Source organism: Molothrus ater, chromosome 1 (genome assembly GCF_012460135.2).
Source record: "Molothrus ater isolate BHLD 08-10-18 breed brown headed cowbird chromosome 1, BPBGC_Mater_1.1, whole genome shotgun sequence".
Classification (NCBI taxonomy): Eukaryota; Metazoa; Chordata; class Aves; order Passeriformes; family Icteridae; genus Molothrus; species Molothrus ater.
Window position 1 is genome coordinate 104,337,796 of NC_050478.2, and position 21,104 is coordinate 104,358,899.

The 21,104-nt window shown below is 40.5% G+C and overlaps 1 protein-coding gene across 1 annotated transcript in view; it reads right to left on the reverse strand.

Moving 5' to 3' along the window:
• Positions 1 to 21,104, reverse strand: part of EMILIN2 (elastin microfibril interfacer 2) — a 37,509-nt gene that overhangs the window by 9,702 nt on the left and 6,703 nt on the right. The window contains exons 3-6 of the mRNA XM_036378707.2: positions 13,716 to 13,888; positions 9,981 to 11,915; positions 4,094 to 4,426; positions 3,442 to 3,480 (exon numbers count right to left, since the gene is read on the reverse strand). Of these exons, the coding sequence (XP_036234600.1) occupies positions 3,442 to 3,480; positions 4,094 to 4,426; positions 9,981 to 11,915; positions 13,716 to 13,888 (2,480 nt within the window). The remainder of the gene's footprint in view (positions 1 to 3,441; positions 3,481 to 4,093; positions 4,427 to 9,980; positions 11,916 to 13,715; positions 13,889 to 21,104) is intronic.

The following is a 21,104-nucleotide window of genomic DNA, read 5'->3' on the forward strand; positions in this document are numbered from 1 at the left end:
ATGAAAGGAGAAAAAAATAACAATATGAAGGGGCTGTGGACAACTGCTCAGCAACTGGAATGAGGATTCTTCAAGAACTGACACAGAAGAAAGCCTAAGTACATAATTCATATGTCAGTGGACACTTATGAGTCCCTGAGTCCCTTGGATACAGCAGGAGTAAGGAGGATTTGCCAAATTTCCTCTCACATATGGTCAATACTCCTAAATCTAAATGAGGGCAAAGTGTGTAATTTCTGTTAGAGCAAATAGGACAAAAATACAAGCAATTTGTCACTTCCCTATTTTTTTAAGCTCTCCAATTTGACCTTAACGTGTCATTTTCAGAAACATTCCTCCTGCCTATGGCTTGGCCATGCAGCACAGCACCACACTGATTTCCACGAGCCAGTGCTCAATGAAGCTGCTCTGCTAAGTCACAGTGATTCTGATGTGGATGATATCTTGGTGTTTTATGAAGACACACATACTTTCCTGCTGAGTCTGTTAGTAATATCTGTCTGCTCTTACAATTCCATCCTTTCACACTGCAGCAAGAGAATATTGCTCCAGCACTTACCTACTGTTCCTAATAGCTACGGAATAAAAAAAAAATAAAAATCAAGAAATACTCTGGTACTGAAAAGATGCAAATCATGCCTCAACATTCAAGAAAAGCATGAAAGTGGGCTACTTTAGTCCCAGAAGACAGAATTGGAGCATTGGAGCCCTCAATCTGCCCTTCTTCCTGAGCAATGCTTTTATGTAACAGAAGCTATTCAGAAACAGAACTGAAAGAGAGTACTCAGAAGGCCATTTTAAGAGTACAAGCTTCTTATATTAGGAATTATAGTACAAGAAGGTCTGGTCATCTTTCAAATTTGAATTTCAGTACTACAAAATGCACTGAGTGAAGACTGTCAAAGACATCACAAGCAGTGGTCCAGAGCTAATGAGACAGTAAGGATTCCTTGATGCCCTATTCACACAGTAAGTTCCTCCTCTGATAAGCCAAAAATCTTCCCTTCCCCAGCTGTTAATTTCCACAGCACTGTTAACTGCTGAATTCTGTCCCAGAATGCTCTCTCTTCATCAGACACTGACAACTAGAATCACAGACTCAATTGGACTGGAAAAAACCTCTGAGATCATCAAGCCCAACCTATGACTGAACACCACCATGTCAACCATGGCACCGAGTGCCACATCCTTAAACACCTCCAGGGACCGTGACTCCACCACCTCCCTGGGCACTCCATTCCAAAGTCTAATCACCCTTTCTGTGAAGAAACTCTTCTTCATGTCCACCCTAATCCTCCCCTAATGCAGCTTAAGGCCATGTCCTCCTGTCCTGTTGCTTGCCTGGGAGAAGAGGCCAACTCTCAGCTGGCTCCAGCCTCCTTTCAGTGGTTGTAGAGAGCGGTACGGTCACTCCTGAGCCTCCTCTTCTCCAGGATAAACACCCCCAGCTCCCTCAGCTGCTTCTCATCAGATTTGTGCTCCAGACCCTTCACCATCTTCACTGCCCTTCTCTGAACATGCTCCAGCACCTCAATGTCCTTCCTGGATTGAGGGGCCCAGAACTGGACACAGCACTTGAGGTGTGGCATCCCCGGTGCCAAATGCTGGGAAGAATCACTTCCCTAGTCCTGCTGGCCACACTATTTGTGATAGAGGCCAGGATGCCATTGGCCTTCTTGTCCCCCTGGGCATACACTCCCTCATGTTCAGCCACTGCTGACTAGCATCCTCAGGTCCTTTTCCTCTGGGCAGCTTCCCAGCCACTCTGCCCCCTGCAGCAGGTTATTGTGGCCAAAGTGCAGCACCTGGTACTTATCCGGTATTTGAGGTCATGTTGAACCTCATCCAATTGTCCTCAGCCCATCAATCCAGCCAGTCCAGATTAGGGACAGTGGATGTAAATGTTCCAACTCCACAAAAGTCTTAACAGCTTTTGGTACCACCCTTATCCCTCTGTTTCCTGACTATCTGCCATTGAGGTCTGCAAGGCACACTGTGGGGATTTTAAGGACAGATCAGCAGGAATACCTTGTATTTAGATAGGTATTCAGTGGCATGGATCAGGAAAATGAACTCCTTGGTCAAGCCCACCTCCCTCTGGATCCCAGGGTGGTAACTGTTCCACCAACATGTTCCACCAAGCAGCAGATGGGTGCACTCCTGCCTTGCCCTGCCTTTTCAACACTTCTAACATCCACCTACTGTTTCACACAGTTTTAGCATAAACTTATTAAAACACTGCTCTCTATAAATTTCAATAGGAAGAAAACCCCCAGGAAATCCATTTATCACAGAAATCTAGACATCTATATTGGCTTTGCTGGCATCAAGATAAACGAATGTTTCTTTACTTCTTATCCTTTTCCAGAAACCTCATCTATCGCTGCCTGTTCTTACCACCACAATCCTCAAATGCAAAAAGATTGCTTTAAGGCTATGATGGAATTTTAATTAGCAGGTATAAATATCACAATGAGAGCATGAACTCTTTACAATTCTTTTTTTGTCAGTCCCCAGACCATTCTTCATGAAGTGTACTTGTGATTTTGTTATGGCCATCAAATTAAGTCCTGGGGCAGTAGGTTTTTGAATTCCATAAAGCCCTTATGTTTTACTTCCATCTATCGCCCATTATTTCCTCAAACAAATTTAGATGAAATAACTTTTTTTGAAGAGGATGTGGAAATACTTTGATCAAGGATACCATTCCCCAGGGTTTGATAATATCTTGAGTATGAGACTGCATTGCTGGCAGCACCCAATCAACATATTTATCTAGGCCAACCAGCATGTCCCACATAAATTTTATACCTGTTCATCATACAAATTCTTAAATAAATTGTGATATTAACAAATTTTTTAAAAAAGCACCCCAGCCAACCAAGAAAACTGCATTCTGAATCATTTTAATCAGTGACTGTAAGTGGCAGCACTTCTGCTTTCACTGAAGTCAGAACTTGAGCCCTGGTGACTGTAACAAAGCCAGAAGCTCTCCCAAGAGGAGAACAACCTCATGCAATAGGGTAAGATGCCAGCAGTTATTCAAGATCTTAGTTTTGGCCTTATTAATGTTTTAATAAAGAAATAATAAAATAATCATAAATATCTCTTTATTTTCTAATTTAGAAGGCATACGAAAGGTGCATACTGACATTAGCTAGAAAATACAAACTCTCTGTATTTAAAAAACACACAGTGAAGTAAGTAGCAAGAACCCAAAATGATTTTTCAAAACCTAACTCCTCTCCCTACCTCTAGGTTTTCAAAAGATACAGGTTATGTTTTAATGCTTTGGTCTAGCAAAAATTGATCAGATTTTCCTCAATGCTAAACTTAAATACTAAAAAATAACACATTTTTCTCTCTCAGCCATGACCTTCCAGGGACTGAAATAAACATTAAGAACCCATGTGAAATATTTCTAGGAAACAACTGCCTTACCTTGTGAATCCGTGGTAGAATGAGGTGGCTTTGGATATCCTACAAAGGAAAAGTAATATGTGTGACTCAGTACACAGCAGAGTACATTATGACCAAATATCACTGCAGTGCTCTAGAAAGCAGCCCTTTCTTCATGGATGCTTTCTAGAGCACGCCGTTCCACTCCCTCTTGGTTTACTTAAGAGCAACCTACCAAAACAGCTATTAAATAGTGTCCCCTATGAAATGCTCAATTATTGTTAAACTGGGGTGGTCATGGCAAAAAGAACCAAACTATTACTCCAATGTATTAAATCCACTGCAAGCATTCCGGAAAGACAAAAAGAAATTGAGTTTCCCTAGCGGCAAAGACTGCTGTAGTTACCAGGGATTTTACATCATCTCTGTTGACCTCATGCTTTGTGCATCCTTGGAAAGGCAGCAAAACTGGCACTGAGTGAGTTTCCCCTACTCCTGCAGCCAGCTGGAGGCTGCAGAGGCCAATTCACAAATCATCTCTGCTGAAAACCCATTCCCAGCAGCCTCAGTGGGTGTCCATGAAAGGCCAAAAGGGGGCTGGTAAAGCACACCAGATCTCAGTGTCAGCTCTCCAGCAAGACCTGACACATCAATTGCACTCAGGAGTGATGAATTACCAGCTTGGTTCTCTCACCTGGTGCTCCAGCGTACCCTTCAGCAATGGGCATGGTGCTCTGGCCAGCCTGGCCATCCACACTCCTCAGACGCCCTCTCCCAGACATCAAAACCGTGCCAGGAGGTCCTGCCTCCCCAGTCTCCAAGATGATGCCGGTTGTTCCAGGCAGAAGTGGCACAACTGCTGACCCTGGCAGAGCTGGGCGTGGGGGAGGTCTCGGCTGTGGTGGGAGGAGGGGGATCCTGTGTCGCGGGGGGTGCATCCTGGGCCAGGATGGCAGCAGGGAAATGCCAGGCTGGGGCTGCACGGGCGGCCTCGGTGGCAATGGATGCTGCGGTACTTCTGGTCGCCCTTTGACAGGATGAAAGAGCAGGAAAAATACAAAATTATTTGCCTAAAATAGAACATGAGCTTGCATGGTTTTGCATAACAAATACTTCAAAATAAAACAGGACTCAGTTGTTCCCTGAGATCCAAGACTGCACTGGTTAAGTACCATTCCACTCCTGAAGTACTACAGACTCCACTCCTTACAGTAGCCTGTATGGCACAGGGAAAGGAATGAAGACAGCCTGGAGACAGGACAAGAAGCAATCAAATAACCTATGAACATTCATTCAATTGTTACACCAGCTTGGCTTTTCTGCCCCAAACAGGCAGAGCATCACACTTATCCCAGCAGTACCTTCATTCCAGAGTGAGCTCTCCCTGTCCCTCCCTCTCTCTCCTCTCACTTCAGTTCTCCCCAGCCCACCACACCCACTGCACTCCCACAACTCTCAGCACAAGGCTGTCCCTCTAGCATGATCATAAAGAAAATTACCCAGAGCAAAAAACATCAGTAAATGAACATGACTTAAGAGGCTTTTCCCCTTACCTTAAAAAGCAACAAGCTTAAACGTCCTAGTACTTCCATGACTAATATTTTCTGCCAATAAAGGCAGAACTCAAAGATATAATCTACCAGAAAATTCTTTATTGTTTAAATCGAAGAGATACCATTAAAAAACTTTTCCACTGGGGCAGCCAACCCATATGACATCAGGGTTGAACAGCTCTAACATGGTTCCATTTGTATATCTGGTCAAGATCTAAGCTCTTTATAGGAATTCTGGTTTATTCATAAAAATGAAGTCCTAGATGCAATGCCCTCCCAAGAGTAAAGTTGAATTACATTTACATTAAGAACAGAAATTTACAAATGTGTAGAGTTTAGCAGATGCCATGACACCTTTTACACAGAGTAAAGAGAATTGCATGCTAAATTAAACTTCAGCATAGGTTACTTTGGTTGCATTTTGAGACTAAAACATGTCTTTAGGTGCAGGGATGGATGTGAGTTTCTGTGGAAATGGGCAAACATCCCATTGAAAATTTATCTGATACAACTTGTCACATACCAGAGATGCTTGCCAAGGTTCCCAGCACAGACCACCTCTCTGAGTGGTGCTCACAATGAAACATTTCAATTCAGTACACTCCAAAATCAGCCCAGGCAAATTCACCAGTGGTTAGGGCTAACCCACCTGGCTGTGCCAAGCAGCAGATGTGGTGTGAGGCTTCCCCTGGCTCTGGTGTGTGTCTGGGGAGCCCAGGAGAGCCTTACTCTGCCCATTTGAGGAAGAACTTGCAATAAACTTGTGCAGGTATTGTCTCCAACACGTGGCTGGGGTCCAGACAGCATCACTGGCAACCCACGTGCTGTTTTGTGACTACTCCACACCTGCACTTTACCCTTGTGAATTTCATTTCTTGTTTTCAGTCTCATAAAAGCCTTAAAAGCCTCCATAAGCCTTCAGGAGTACTGGGAGGCTGTCTGAAGTCATAGTCTCACACCACCTGCATTCATTTGCTAGATATGGCTGCTAGGAAAAAACTTCCCTGATCTTTGCTGGCTGACTTTTAACCATCAGGAGAACTGAAACTCATGCAGGCAATGCACCACAAAGCTGGTCTGAAGCTCACTCAGTAACTCTGTCCACAAGGCAGAGGCCTAAACAGTGAAATGTTTGCTTTATGCAGATTAAAACTATTTTCATAAAAACCTTAAAATTAAAAAAAATCTTAAAAAAAATTTCAAAAAACCCTGAAAATATCAAAGTGATTTTTTTTAACAGAATTATTTGCTTTGTAAGACAACTTCTGTCCACAGAAACATTGATTTAGACCTTCAACTAAAATCTTCAGATTAACCTCATTGAAAAAACAAATTGGCAAAGTACTTTACCTTGGGATGCATGTACTTGTCATTTCTTGAGTCAATTATGCTAAGCCTCATTAAGACAATTATTTGGGATGACACTGGGAGAATGAATACATTTCTCTGCTTGCTTTTCTAGACCTTTAAATAACAATCAACTGCTGAAATCCCATATCCTGAGCAAACTGCTTCCTTGCATGCAACATGAATACTGCAATATTCAGAATTGTCCCATCTCCATAACACTATCTCCAGAATCACTGGCCTAAAGCTCAACTTCAAGTGGAAGCAATCAGATATATGTGAGTAGAGATCTGCTTGAACTTTGCTGAGCAGGCCATGAACGCAATCTTCCCATCATCCTCCCATCTATCTGGGAAGGCAAGGACAGAGCTGAGATCATTACACGGCTAGGAACAGGAACACTGTTCTCAGCAGCAGCATCCTTGCTGCTCTGCTTGTCACCGCTGCTGTGAGTGACAATGTGATTACCACATCACATACCAGCATCCTCTGGTGCTCTCCTCAGCCCCCCAAACACACAGAAATGAAGTGCATAAAGCTAACTAGAGAGTAAAGGAATCTGTGACTGCTCTCACAAGAAGCCCAAAAGACCTCACTTGAATTTTGTTATAGACACCCAGGGGATTTAACAATTCTGTTAGAAAGCAGCACTGTGCACAAGCTCACGGGGAGCCCAGAGACTCCTAGACTGTATGACTATTCACACTACAGCATTAAAAATTTTATGTTGCATTTTATCCATGCTGTAATGCAGAGCACACATTTGGTTTCTTAGGCCACAACTTCATCAGAAAACATTTTGTTGTTGGTTTCAACACCCTGCTACTCGGACAACTACCACAGGAATTGCAGGTCAGGTCAAATACCTACAACCAAAGCAAACTGCACTCCCAGCACTGTATTTGGCTGCAAGACCCCACTTTTGATTCCTGGAAAACTTCATGGATATATATAAAAAAGGCAGTACTTTAATAGAGACCACCAACTTTAGCATGGCTTTCAGTTTCATGCCATGTGAAGAGCAAACATACCCTCAGAGAGGAACAGAGTGCAATGAGAACAACTTAGACTACCAGACACAGAGCTGGGGGAAGGCACCATTTAATGTGGATGGAAAGCCGCTGGATCATTTTACCTTGGAGAGCACATCATGCATGGTTCCCTGAATGCTTAGAGCAGACCACTGCCTGCTGTCACCACTGCATTTCACATTTCACGACCTTCACCAGGAATTACAACAAATTAAGCACTTTTCTAGTCTCTAAGTTTGCATCTGATACACAGTCATTTGCTAAACTGGCTTGTTAGTTTGGCTTGAGGCATTTGAAACCCCTGAATAAAAAACATGGAAGATACTACAGCCATATTTTTAAGATGAGGGTCATTTGACTTTGCTGGGCTTAGACTGCTTGTTGGTAAGATTCTATGTTTTATTTCTTGCAACACATCCTTGCCTTACTGCCCTCAACAACTTTATTAGCAACAACTTGTTTCTGTTTCAGCCCCTCTGAAGTCAAATGACATCATTTGAATGCTACGATGTGCTGGCAAATTGTGCACAAGAAACTCTCCACTGATCCAAGTTCAGGTCTTCCTGTCAAATAATGTTGGTATGGCAGACAAGGCTGCAGATCACAAATGTAAAAATAGTTAAAGCCATACCCCAACTCACGTAACAGGGTTCCCAAAATCACTTCCAAAAAAGGCTCTTCTGCCAAAATCTTTCTGCAACTCCTGCCATCAAAACTTACTCAGGCTGCTGTGCCAGACAGTGTTATTGTAATTGGAAACATTTGGGAACTGCAGTGTGTGCTTCAGGAATCCCTCAGAGGCCAGAGGCACCCCAGAGCAGCAAGGGATGCTCAGAGTGCTTGCACCCCACACCCAGCAGCACTGTCCTTCCACAGGCTTTTAACACCCAGTGGTGGATGGAGGGGTCTGCCCTGAAAAGGCATTATTTTATGGAAACCTAGGTGTGCAGAGGCTTTTAATTCTTTAATACACTCTAAGAGGGGCTGATAAATGCAACCCATGAGGTCGCTTGAGAAACTGCTTCAAACAGCAGCAGAAAGATTACTACTTGTATGTATCTTGGACCTTTCTCCAATGTTGGTCCTTAGTGATAGTTAATTTTGGGGAAGATGGATGAGAAACAGGATTACACAGATACACCATGTTCCATTTTAATGGAAACTGGGATGTTTCTGCAAGATCTAGGGATAAAGGTCCTAACCCTGATGAATTTAAGTCAAAATTACAGCAAAAGAATTATCTGAAATTTACAGTCCTTCTTCACTCTACTTCTTCCTTTAAAGTTAAGAGAATTTATTTCACACAAAAGCTTCTCACTTCAGAAAGACTTTTTGTGTCAAGTACTGCTATACATTTGGTTTTAAACAATTAAACAAAAGAAACACACCTATTGCAGGTTTTCAAGTCTCTGCCTTGGGGTGAGAAGGATATTCTTCCCTTCATGAGGCACAACTTGGCCATTCCAGAAAGAACACTCAAAAATCTCACATCTGATCTCTCCCAACCGCCATCAGCTGCAAAAGCGCACAGGCTCTTCCCTCAGCACCTCTTCTAATTTTACCCAGTCACAGAAATTGGCCTCTTACTTATCTCATACGTGCACAGAATTAAAACCAGAAGCATCAACCAACTGAAGAGTGCAGTTTCAAAACAGTCTCCAATTCCTATGATTTTGCATCATGCTAAGAGAAACAGGAAAACAGCAACTCAGCTTCCTTCTGTAAACTTCAACTTTCAGGAAAACAACCCACTGCTGGAATTTGGAGCAAGAACTGCAGAGGGAACAGAGTAGCATTTGGCAAGGTCTCTAAACCTTCATTGCAAGGCTCATCAGCACGCTGAGGTTACCATTTCCCAGTGTTCCGGGACAAAGGGAATGTGTCCCAGCCTCTCAGCTGCTCTAATGCAAACTTTAAACAAAGTGCAGGTGGATTTGCACCAGCATGCTGGACTATTAACAGAACTGGCTGAGGTGCTAAAACATTGCCAGCTGGAATGTGCCAAGTACTGCCAATGACCTTGTGGGAATGCAAGCTTCTGGGAGAGCTACGAAGCAGAAGTCTTATATTGCCATGCCAAGATATGCCAGAGCTCATTTGTGAAACTTCTAGATCAAAGAGTTGGTGCTGAATTATAAGTATAAACTCATGCTAAGAACACGACTTAGAAGAAATCTTTCTTATAATAAATTTGAATTAATTTGACTTCAGTTTTCTCTACTTGCTTTTCAATTTTCCCTGAGGAATACAGAATAATCTTCAACAACAAAACAAAACAAAAAAAAATCAAATCAAATGAATTGGCATAATACAGACAATTATTACAAAAAATTCACTTTACAATCACTATTCGAAAACACTACTTTTCCCACTATCTTTATTCTAGCTCAAAGTAAACATAAAAACATGTACAACTTCTTTTTGTTTTTGTTTTTTTTTTCTTTTTGGAGGATACTTTTAAAAGCACTCAAAGTACTCTGTGGTGTTCTGCAGCAAAGAGCCAAAATTAGTCACTGCGAAAATAAAGTAGGAATTGTGTAATATTTTTTCCTCCCTTGTTTAGTTCTTTTCTAAGAGTTTCAGAAAGGAAAGCCAGTTAAAAAACAAACAAACAAGCAAAAAGTAAAAAAAAAATAAGCAAGAAACTTACTTGTGTCAGGCTGAGATTTCAGCACGCTTTCAATGTCTGCGGTGATTTTGGAAACCTGACTATGAAACTGTTGGACAGAGTTTTTGAGGCCAGAAATATCAGTGGAATGCGATGCTATAGTTCCATTCATTTCACGGATGCAGTTCCATAAGCTGCTCACGTGCTTATTCAGACCTTCTTTTATATTCTGCAAGCTGTCTGAAACAGAGTCCAGCTTGCTACAGACTTTTTCAATATGTGAGACTCTGCTCTCAACATCTGAAACACCCTCCTGGACCCCTTGGGTCTTTTCTTTGCACTTGCTAAGATCATTCAGGACATGGTCATTCAATTGTTCTAGTCTGTCTTTCACTTCACCACAACAATTCTCACTGGAATGAGCAGTTTGATTCGCAAATGTCCTCTGCATTTGATCAATTTTTCGGAAGACACCTCTTTGTGTTTTTCTGCATGTAGAATTGACACCCAGAAGCTGCTCCCTGCAGCTACTCAGGCCATCTTGAAGATTTTTCATATCCTTATCAATGGCATTTAGATTGTATCGGAATACACGTACATCTCTCTGCATTTTCTGGATGTCACGCTGGTTACCCTTAATTAAGTTGAGTTTCTCATTAAGAGAGCTATTTAGAGACCTCAGGACAACAGAATTATTCTCTGTTTTCAAGAGCAAGTGATTGTACTTGTCGTTACAATCTTCTAGCTGTTTCTGAAGGTCCTCGGTGCCTTGCGGTGCAGGCTGACATTTCTGCCCACAGAGCTGTTCAAGCGACAGCAGTTTGTCCTTCACAAAACTCATCTCTGCTGCAAACTGCTCATTTGCAAATCCAGCATCGCTGGGCAAGATAGGCCCAGGATTAGCAAACATTCCATCCGGGTCCGTGGTGTTGGCAATCTCCAAAATAGTCCCGCCTAGCCTGACCTCCAGCGCCCGCAGCTTTTGGTCAAACAAGTCTCTCAGTTCATCCACCTCAGCAGCAATAGCACCACGGAGAGTCTCCTCAACGTAAAAACAGTGTTCTTCAGCATTTCGTTCTGTAATATTCATCCTTGCATCCAGCTCCTCCAGCCTCTCACCCAACACATCTTCTAGATCTGGAGTTGACAATCGAATGATTTCATTATCTATTCTGACATTCAAGATCCTCTGTGCTTCCACAATTCTGTCAATCTTCTTATCTAAATCTTTCATCTGTTGGTCAAAGTCATTTCCCTCACCCTTCTTGCAACAGCTGGAGTTGTTTGATGGAATCTGAGTGCGGAGAGTATCTATTTCTTTCCTCAAGTCATTCTCTTTTCCTCTTATAACACCCATTATCCCTACACAGTTATTTTCACTGTCGTCGTACTGCTGCTGAATATCCTCTAGTTTATAGTCACAGGAGTTCTTCAGATCTGCCATTTTCTTCTCAAATCCTTCCATTATTTCTTGCCTGAGGGACTCAAATTTTGAGTCTATATAGTCCTGATATATATTGTCACGGGGCATTGTTATTGTAGGTCCTTGTGCTGCCTCCTGCAGTTGTTTTAATTGTCCCTCATAGCCTTTTACTTTTCCATTCAGTTCCTCCAGCTCATCATTCCTCATCTTCAAGGCTTCTTTCACCTCAGCTAGCTCAGCTTTTATATCTTCCATTTCAAAATCAATAAAAGGGTCTTTTTGATCTTTATTGTTGAGGAGGCCTGGCAGCTGAATAGTGTCTGTTTCACCACCAACTGCACTGTCAGGCTCCGGGCGGTCGTAAAGGTTGTTCAGCCAAGTGACCAACATCTTGCTAGCATCTTCCTGTACAGTCAGCTTCAGGTTTTCATTCACACCTGCCACGGAGGACTGGAGTTCAATCACAGACCGTGTTAGTCTAAACAACTCATCCTCAAGAAACTGCATTCTCTTCTCATATGGTGGAGGCGCCGGTGCTCCTGTTGGTTCTGCATCTGTTTCCCAGAAATAACAAAATGTGGATATAAATATTCCCAGTGGTATCTGTTTTAATAAGCTGCAGTTGACTTCACTTTTCTTTAAAATGAAATAATGGTTTAAACCGCCTAATGCTTGTTGTCTTTTCTGTTTTTATTTTCAGTCATTTATAATTAATACGTTATCAAAACTACCTCAGAACTAAAAGTTTTAGCACAGTGACCAATTCCTACCAAGGTACAGTGGCCATAAAGAAACTGGCATCCATCCCTCCTGTTCAGCAATGGATCTAAGCTATGGCATATATAACAGACCAATACAGGTCCATACACATCACCTTAGAACCACTGCATCTCCTATAACAATAATTTGCTCCTGAATTCCCACTGAAAACTTCAGTGGCAGTCAATTACGTGCATGAAGTGGGTTTGTGCTTCCGTGTTTTACTGACCTGGGATCCAAATGTACATCCCATACATGACACAGGGTTCTGCAAGACACTCCAGTTATCACACTTGTTTCACAAATACCTAATTATTTGGGATATATCTAAGTAGGCAATAAAAACATGTATAAAACTGTAAAATTTACACATTCAAAACTATTAGATTAAAATAACTTATCCTCCTTGTATGAAAATCAGAAAGAGAAGACTTTTAGTTGCAATCTACTTTTTACCTATCATAAATCAATTAATGAATCTGAATCTTGTCATTGGTAGGACCTCATTTACAAAGCCATGTACAAATCTGGATGTTCAGTTTCACACAAAATGTGTAACAACTGCAGAAAATCCAGAACAAAAACCCAGAAAACAAACATTATCAGAGGTCAAGAAAGGATAAACTGCAGAAAAAGTCAAAAGTAATTTTTAATTTTGCCTAGAAGAGAGGAAAAGGGTATAGATATCACCAAGTTTTATTATCATCTTTTGGAATTAATATTTTAGGTTGGCTAACAAAATACTTTAAAAGCTTGTTCTTGAAGCAGGCATATAATCTATGGGACTAGTTTGAAACCATATATTCAGTCATTCAATACATTCCACCACACAGAAAACACATGTGGAAATCTGACTAAGTGTTATATGTGACACTAATCTCCAATTATGTTGGAAAAAGTCCTTCGGAAGGAAACATCTGTTTATCATTTTTTTCTGAATGGAGAAAAGGCATATGGCAGTAACAGCATTCCTTCTTGCCCTTTCAGAAGACAGTATCTTACACAAACAAACATCATTCATTCTTTAAAATATTTTTTCAGAAGTTCAGGCTTATCCATACTAATTCTCTTACTCCTTATTAAAGCACGTAATCTAATGTGAATCTGTAAAATCTTTAGAATCTCAAACAAAACATTGTGAAACTGCTAGGAACTCATGCATCATTAAAATTAGTATCTGTGGTTTTGGGGGTTTTTGTGGGTTTTTTGTTTTTTTTGGGGGGGGTTGTTTTGTTTTGTTTTGTTTTAGTAATATTCCTTTTTTTTTACCTGAACATTGGAGAAACCACACAAAAAAAAAAAAAAACCCTGTAAATTCTTACAAAACCCACAGTCTTTACCTAAAGGTTTTCTGGAACCACGAGTAGCCAGCTGGCATTTCCAGCCAGTGTTCTGCAGCCCATTCCTCTGTTATTCTTCAGGAAATTCTCTGTATCAGGCCTGCTATTGCCTGGCTATTATTTCCCCACCTCACAGAGTCTTTCACATGGCTTTTGTACCTGACAGCAGTTGAGTTCAGTAGAAACCATAATGATTAGAAGACAAAAGAAGAAACCAGACATGACTGTGCATACCAAAGTTCAGACAAAAGTTACCTGTGCCTTTCTTCACGGCAGCTCTCGCTGGTGTGGGACGACGAGCAGTGTTTGGCTTTTCTGCAGGTCCTTCCCTGCAGTCCTCCCCTTTGTAGCCAGGACAACATCTCCATTCCAGCTCTGTCACTGTCTTATATGCAACTGTGTACCGAGGTCTGAAACTCGTTCGGTATCTGCCAAAACAGAGAGCATTTTAAACAATCCATAACCTAAGCTGCTAGTTAGATTAAAGTTAAAAATAAAACAGGTTTCGGGACCTTTTATAATGAAAATCAAATACTTACAGCTATTATTCATTTTCTGCTTTAAACGTCAAATGAAAAAATGTTTCTGTCTGGGTTTTAAAGCTGCCTCCACTCAACACAGTCATGATAGGGAGCCATGGAATAGGGGCTTTCATGTATGAGCAGAGGGATAAAATACTACGGCAAGTGAAGGTACAACTCATCAGACACCACTGACAGTACCCGTGACCACCAGTGTCTTAGACTACAAATTCAAAATGTTTTTCCTCTAACTTTTCATTGGAACCCTTCCCCCAGGGCTCTTCTGAACATCAAAAAATGCTTCTGCCTGCTTTTCCCCATTTGTATTTCCACAGTCTCCACTTAACCATTCCTCAGAACCCATATGTACAGCACAGTCAGAGCTGGGAGGGATATTCCTGAGAAGGACAAAATGCTAGAAGTGTGAGTCAGACAAGGACATGAAAGAAGGAATCAGATGAAACACTACAACCAACAAAGAAATCAACTCTTTCCTACTTCATCAGTTAAGTTGAAGAGGGTCTGGCAGACAAACCTGTACGCCCATTATGTACATACAACCTTGAGCTTCTCTGATTAACCACTCAAAAGTTAATAAATTACAAACTAATTCTGGTTGTGCAACTTTCTTTAACCATAGACTTCTTCCATAGCTTGCCTTGAAACACATCCCATGTGTTCAGCTGCGGTCAGACACTGTGGTATCCCAGCAGAGCATAAGCAGAGCCTATGCTATTGGATAAAACCTAAATCAATTTAAGGTACAGCTCATTTTGGATTGAGACATGAGGAAAATGAGGAAAACAGGGATTTGCCACCTGAGCTCTATAAAATGGTATTCTTGGAACACACAGAAACAGTAAGTCATCCCAATTTCTCATGTGAATTCCTTTCTCTCAGTTAAACTAGCATCATGCTACTCATTTCCCTAAAGCTTTTTCAGATCTTTTGTCCTTCAGATTATTTCAGATTAGAACAGTGTGCAGGCTCATTTCACAGCTGAAGTGTCCCTAAACAGTTATACCAGCAGAATAAATCAGGACAGCAGCAAAGGAATCTACAGGAGCTCTGTAATAGGTTTCAGCCATAGCCTGGCTGGGCTCACAGGGAGTGTATCCTGGGACAGAGAGAACACAGGACAAAACAGCACCAGAAACAGCCATGCTATCCCAGAAAAGTCACCTATTTCACTGAACATGGCATGCTATTAACATCCAAAATTCCTAACTGGTCAAAAAAAAAAAAAAAAAATCAGTAATCAGCTACCAAATGGAAAGAAGTAAATCTTACAGACTGTGAAACATTTCCTATTGGAAGTCACAGAGTGAGAGTAAGCTTACTGTTACTCTTCAAATCTTCTCCTGCCATGCATGCAAATAGTTGCTGAAATTTTATTCAATTTTATTCAGCATATTTCAGATACACAATCTTAATATAATGTCCCCCATTGACAGCCATTTGCTGTCCCTTTTTGCCAAGCTGGTTAACAAACTTGCAGTGGGGTGCTTAAAATATTAACTACTAATTATGAATTTGTTTCTCTTCCAAATGTATCTTTCCCAATTCTGCCACAACATTGACTAATTTCTGCACTTGGGAAATACTTGGTGTTATTTTGCATTGTTACTTGGTTTATGACTTCTCATTTAAGGGGTAAAAGCTACTTTCACTAGAGACAATCATATTTTTTTCCAACTATTTCTGGGCCAGAGTAGTTTGTACTAATAAGCCTCTCTGGATTCAGTTTTTCTGTGGATCAGCAGAGGAAGGCAGGGTCTGTGCTTTATCTCTGCCTATGAGCTCTAATGACTGCAGTGGTTTGCTGTGGCTGTCAGCTTTTCCGACTCTGGCTGAAAAGCTGGAGCATGCAAACTCAGGGTTTCCAGTCCTTTTATACCTTCTGAACACCATATATGAAACAGCTGTAGACTTCACTCCAGCTCATCATTTCTTCTACAGTTTTCACTTAAACATCTGCTGAATCCTGTTTACAAAGTACAGAAATCCCAATGGCAAAGTGCTTTAAAAATTAAATAGAAGAGTGCAATGTAGAGGGCACCACTGGGGAGAACAATATCCCGGCCACCCAGGAACTTCCTTTTCTTTCTCCCTTATCTAAAGATCTCCCACATCTTCTGTAGATAATTTGGGTTTGAATCCTTTCCTTCCAGCTAGCTGCCAGAGTCAGGAGAAACAGGATTAGCTAGATACTTTAGTGTTTTGAAGTGGTTTTGAAAGTCATTACAACCTCTCTCACAACCACCACATTACTGAAATGCAAACTCTGAACTTCCAGATCAGTTTTCCCATGCCGGAAATGGTTGTACATACTTCTGTATGATTTCCATAAAACACTTAACTGCTCCTAGCTTTGTGTGTGTTCCTCTTTTTACTTTCAGGGCCAAACCCCTTCCTGAAAAATACAGTATTTTGGTTATTTTCTAATGCCAAATCTCTCTTTTTTCCCAGCAAAGTTTTAAGAATATAGCTGAAACTAATTTTATAAAATGAGTAAGAATTACTTATATGCAAACTGTGCTCTTCTTCACTCAAATTACATGGTGAGGATTTTCTATCACATTTCTGACAATTCTCTTTTAACACCTTCTCTGTAGTCATATTCATCAATATAGACACTTTCTGATGGACTTAACAGTCAGAAAAATATTAAGAAACAACCAAATACAAAAGAGGAATATAAATAAATAAAAAGAAATCAGTATTTTTCCAATGTTAAAAATTAAAAACTTTTCCAAACTCTATCTCAAAAATAAAAAACAGGCATGTTTGACATTCTCACTCTTCTTTGTTTTACCGCATCCTGATCCTAATAGGCAAAAAATGCTTAAATAGGATTTAATTAAAAAAAAAAAAGAAAAACAGTCAACTTCTAAAAAATTCTTTCAAGTTTGAAACAACACAAATTGGAACTGTTTTGTTTTCAGATATGGTACATCAAATACAGATTAACCTGAATCCTAAATCACAATTCTCCTAGAGTCAAAATAAGCTAGAATCAGAACATTTCAAAATCTGGATCTAGAACAGCTTTCATATTCACACTTTGAACTCTGGTGAGAAGACAGCTATACTTGATGGATTGCTCAAAAATTCAACTGGGATTTACTTACTAAGAACTACTTCTCTGTACTGCCAGTCCAGCAGAATGAATCTACTCCCATTTCCTCCAGGAATACTAGACATGTAAGGCTAGGAAACAGGAACTTACATAGCACTTCTCTAATTTGAATACAGTCACATAAAAATTTCTTAAAAATCACACCTTCACTGTTACAGCTTCTCTACCAATGACATTCTTCAAGCACAACTGCTGTGCAAGTTGCAAGGAATGGTGTCACTGTGACAGCACCATCCAGTCGCACTGACAAATGACAGCCACCAGCATGCATCCAGCCCCAGGGATTTCTCAATCATACAAAAGCTTTTTAAAGTCAGAACTTTGCTCACTCAGTGAATTTCAGTGGAGGAGCCGGAGACTTTCAGGATTTTGCTAGGATATAGCAGTCTAACAGCACTGAACAAAATTATGTTGTTGGTTACAATTCTAACAAAATAAACCATAATTGTCTCCTAGGGACCACATCTCTAATTTATGATTCTATGCACGTGAAAGACACAAGACTGGGAACTATCACAAAATACAAATTAGACATGTCTTTATTTAAATCTGCAGTATTCTGAATCCAATTACTCACTCATAGTCACAGCAAACTTAAAATACACAATCACAAACATACAAAACACACAAAACGCACTCAAGGTAGCCAGACAGACAAAACGTTCCTTCTCTATAAAGCTGGATAAAGATACCTGGTTGGAATGTAACATCAAGTTCCACATGGTTTATCTGGCAGGTGCCAATCTTTACAGAGTTACCTAGTGAGGCAATTTTGTCAAAAGGGTCCACAAAAGTTTCCTAATTATCTTAAAAATGGAGGCTCCACTTTTACACCTTTATATGCTGCGATGCAATTCAAAACCAGTAAAACATCAAATCTTCCTCTGGCTGACCTGGATTTCTGCTATTCAAATAAATGTAAATAAACATAATTACTTTCACAAGTATTCTTTAAAAATAGTAATTTCTTATGTGGTTAGAAGTTGCATATAACACACCAGCATTTACTGTGCCTAGTCATTCCATTCTCGTGTGGACTTCAAGTCCAAGATGATGGTCATAATCTCTTGATGAATTGAGCTAAATACTGAAATAACTATTTCATAAGGCATAAATAAAGGTTAAATTTCAACCATCTCTAATCTTTCATTGCAACAGAGAACATAAGAACAGCTGGTTTTTAGGAGTTTTTCCACAACAGGCTTGTACCTACCCACGCCTACTACCTTCACCATGAACTCAACATGCTGATCAAATGAGAAAACACACCCAGAACATTAATACAAACCTGCACTTTTATTATCTTAAGTTGAAATGAAGATGTACAGGGTGACAACAGCTCTCAAATATTCCTCTTCTTTGAGAGAGAAGTACTTCCATAGGAAAATGCTTTAATTAAAAGTCCATGTTTGCTGCAAATGCTGGACATTTTCACTGGGGAATGAGCTATAGTATTCTCACGGTGCTAAACCACAGAAGGAAACAGTTAACACTGATATTTGGAATGTCACCTAATAGCGATAAAACAAATCAGAAACATTTGGACGAAATTGGTGGGAAAACATATGGCTCAGCTCTGAAACTGGATATTAACATTCAACCTTTTGGGAAATGCAATGAGATAAGTGCCACCACCTCCTCACCGCGAGGAAGGGACCACAGAATCAGCATGTTTCTACATAAGCAGTGTACAAAATGTTTACTCTGAGCACACAGCTTCAAGGTTGGTCCAAAATTCTGTAGTGGTTGGAACAATTCCCATGACTTCAGCAGCCTGCAAATTTCTGTCTTTATAAAATAGAAGATACCAAATCTACACTATTTAACATTTTTATTGCATGTAGACACATTCTTTGTAAGTTGCATCATCTGGTAATTGTATTTATACAGTTATACTATATTTATATAGTCCCAGGCATTCAAATCTCCAATGTATTGCAATGGGAGCACAGAACTGGCATATAGACACCATCCAAAAACACTACCTAGAAGATGTAATTAAATGCAATCATATTTTGACTAAACATTTTTTATTTTGTAGGCTGAAAATACTTCTGCTGAAAATAAAGGTAACCTTATTGGCTGTTTATGCTACACAAACACTGAACTAGAACCCGTTGATCCCATGTTTCCTGCTTCCCAAACGTGCAGGCTTATTTGTATTCCCTACAAATGGTGGCAGAAATCCAAGTTCCACCAAAATCTTTGTAGGTTTTTGCAGCTGTCTGTCACCGTGCGTTTCAGCACTCACCTGGATTTCAGGTGCTCCATGTGTAGGTAAGGATAGGTTTTAGTTGTCTGTATTTCCATGAAAGCCAACAGCAGTAGTCCACACACCCAGCAGAGTCAAAACAGAGCTGCATTTCACCCTAAAGTCATCATTTACATCCTGTTACCTACGGAGTGTGCTGGACACCACTGACCTGCATCTGTGTCACCATCACTGCACGTCTAAGCTCCCACACTCAGATTCACCCCTCTGCATACAGGGCAGACAGTTTGGGTCAGGGTGAATCAAATCCCACCTTTGTTTTGTGTTCTCTGATTACCTTGTCACTATGCAGCAGCAGCAGCAGCTAGCTTGTGTTTCAGCCCACAGATGAGTTTAATTTGAAAAAAATGTGTCTCTCCCAAGAATTTATCCTAAGGCATTTATAGCAAGCAGCAAAAAGATGTTTTGATGCAAACAGATAAAACCTACAGAAGTCTAAGTATTGTGTGACAGCAAGCCATCAAGGCTGTAATAAATCCCAATTATACAATGCAGCAAACGTCTATTTAAAAAGAATTCTATTGCACCCCAAAATAATTTTCCATTTCAATCTGGCATTAGAGACACTAAGCTGATTCTTACAGAAGGACTTAAGCAAGTCTTATCTTTACACTGTTATTTTTCGTTTACCTGACATTTTTTCTTTCCAGAATTTATATAAAGTAGGTTAGTAAATGTCTTTACAGGCATTGGGGTCTGGGCAATTACATTTTCTTGAAAAAAATGCCACTGACCTTAGACACTAGTCCAGTGACTGGCCCACTCACAGACAGCCAGACTGAAGTTCCTCAAAGGCCTTTGGATAACATAATAATCAAAATAAAAGATATATAATGAAAAACAAGAAGAAAGTATTTTAATTTTTTTTTTTTGTGCTGGGAGAAACAAAGTTTTGAGGCACTCCTGTGGAAAATATTAAGTTATGACAAGCATCACTGGTGCAAATGACCATGAAGGTTCAGCTTCTCCAGGCTTGCACAGACCCACAAGGGAGTTCTTAATAAATTTTGCAGTCATGTATAGCATGGCCAACATTTGTACCAGATCTGTACTGAGCTAAATCCTGAAGAAAAAACTGCTACTGGCTGAGAGGATAAACAGGGAAGAAACTAAAGAAAAGCAAGGGAATGAGTCAAAGCACTTTGCATCCACAGGAACACCATTACCTGCTGTGTACACACCCAAGAAATCACCCATCCAGGTCACTGCAAAGAGTGCTTTAGTATCTGACTATGAAGGCACTGTAATTTTACTGAATGTTTCAGAAAACAGGAATGAGCATTTAGAGACTCAGTACTTTTTTCCATTGGTTATTTTTACTTGGTGGCTTCACACTAAGCACGAAGGGAGAAGATGGCCTTCCATCTGGAAGAAATTGCTAAGTGGGCAGGGACCTGGCACAGGTGATTGTATTACTCCTTCATTCAAGGAAGGAAAAAGTTGTATTTGTCTATCCCTAAATAGAACTATCATCTCATCTAGTGGTACCGGGGAAGAAGCAGCCAACTGTGTTGCCCCAGTCAGCTCACAACAGCCTGGTCTCTGGTACTTTGCTGTCTTCAACACTGAACACTGTTTCAATACATCTGAGAGAATCTGGCTGAATTTTACTGCAGAGTTTGTGTTTTCTTCAGTAAGAAGGACATAAGATTACAGGAACTGGTAGAAGACAAAACCATTCAATTATTCTCAAGCAACGCCACATGGTTTCA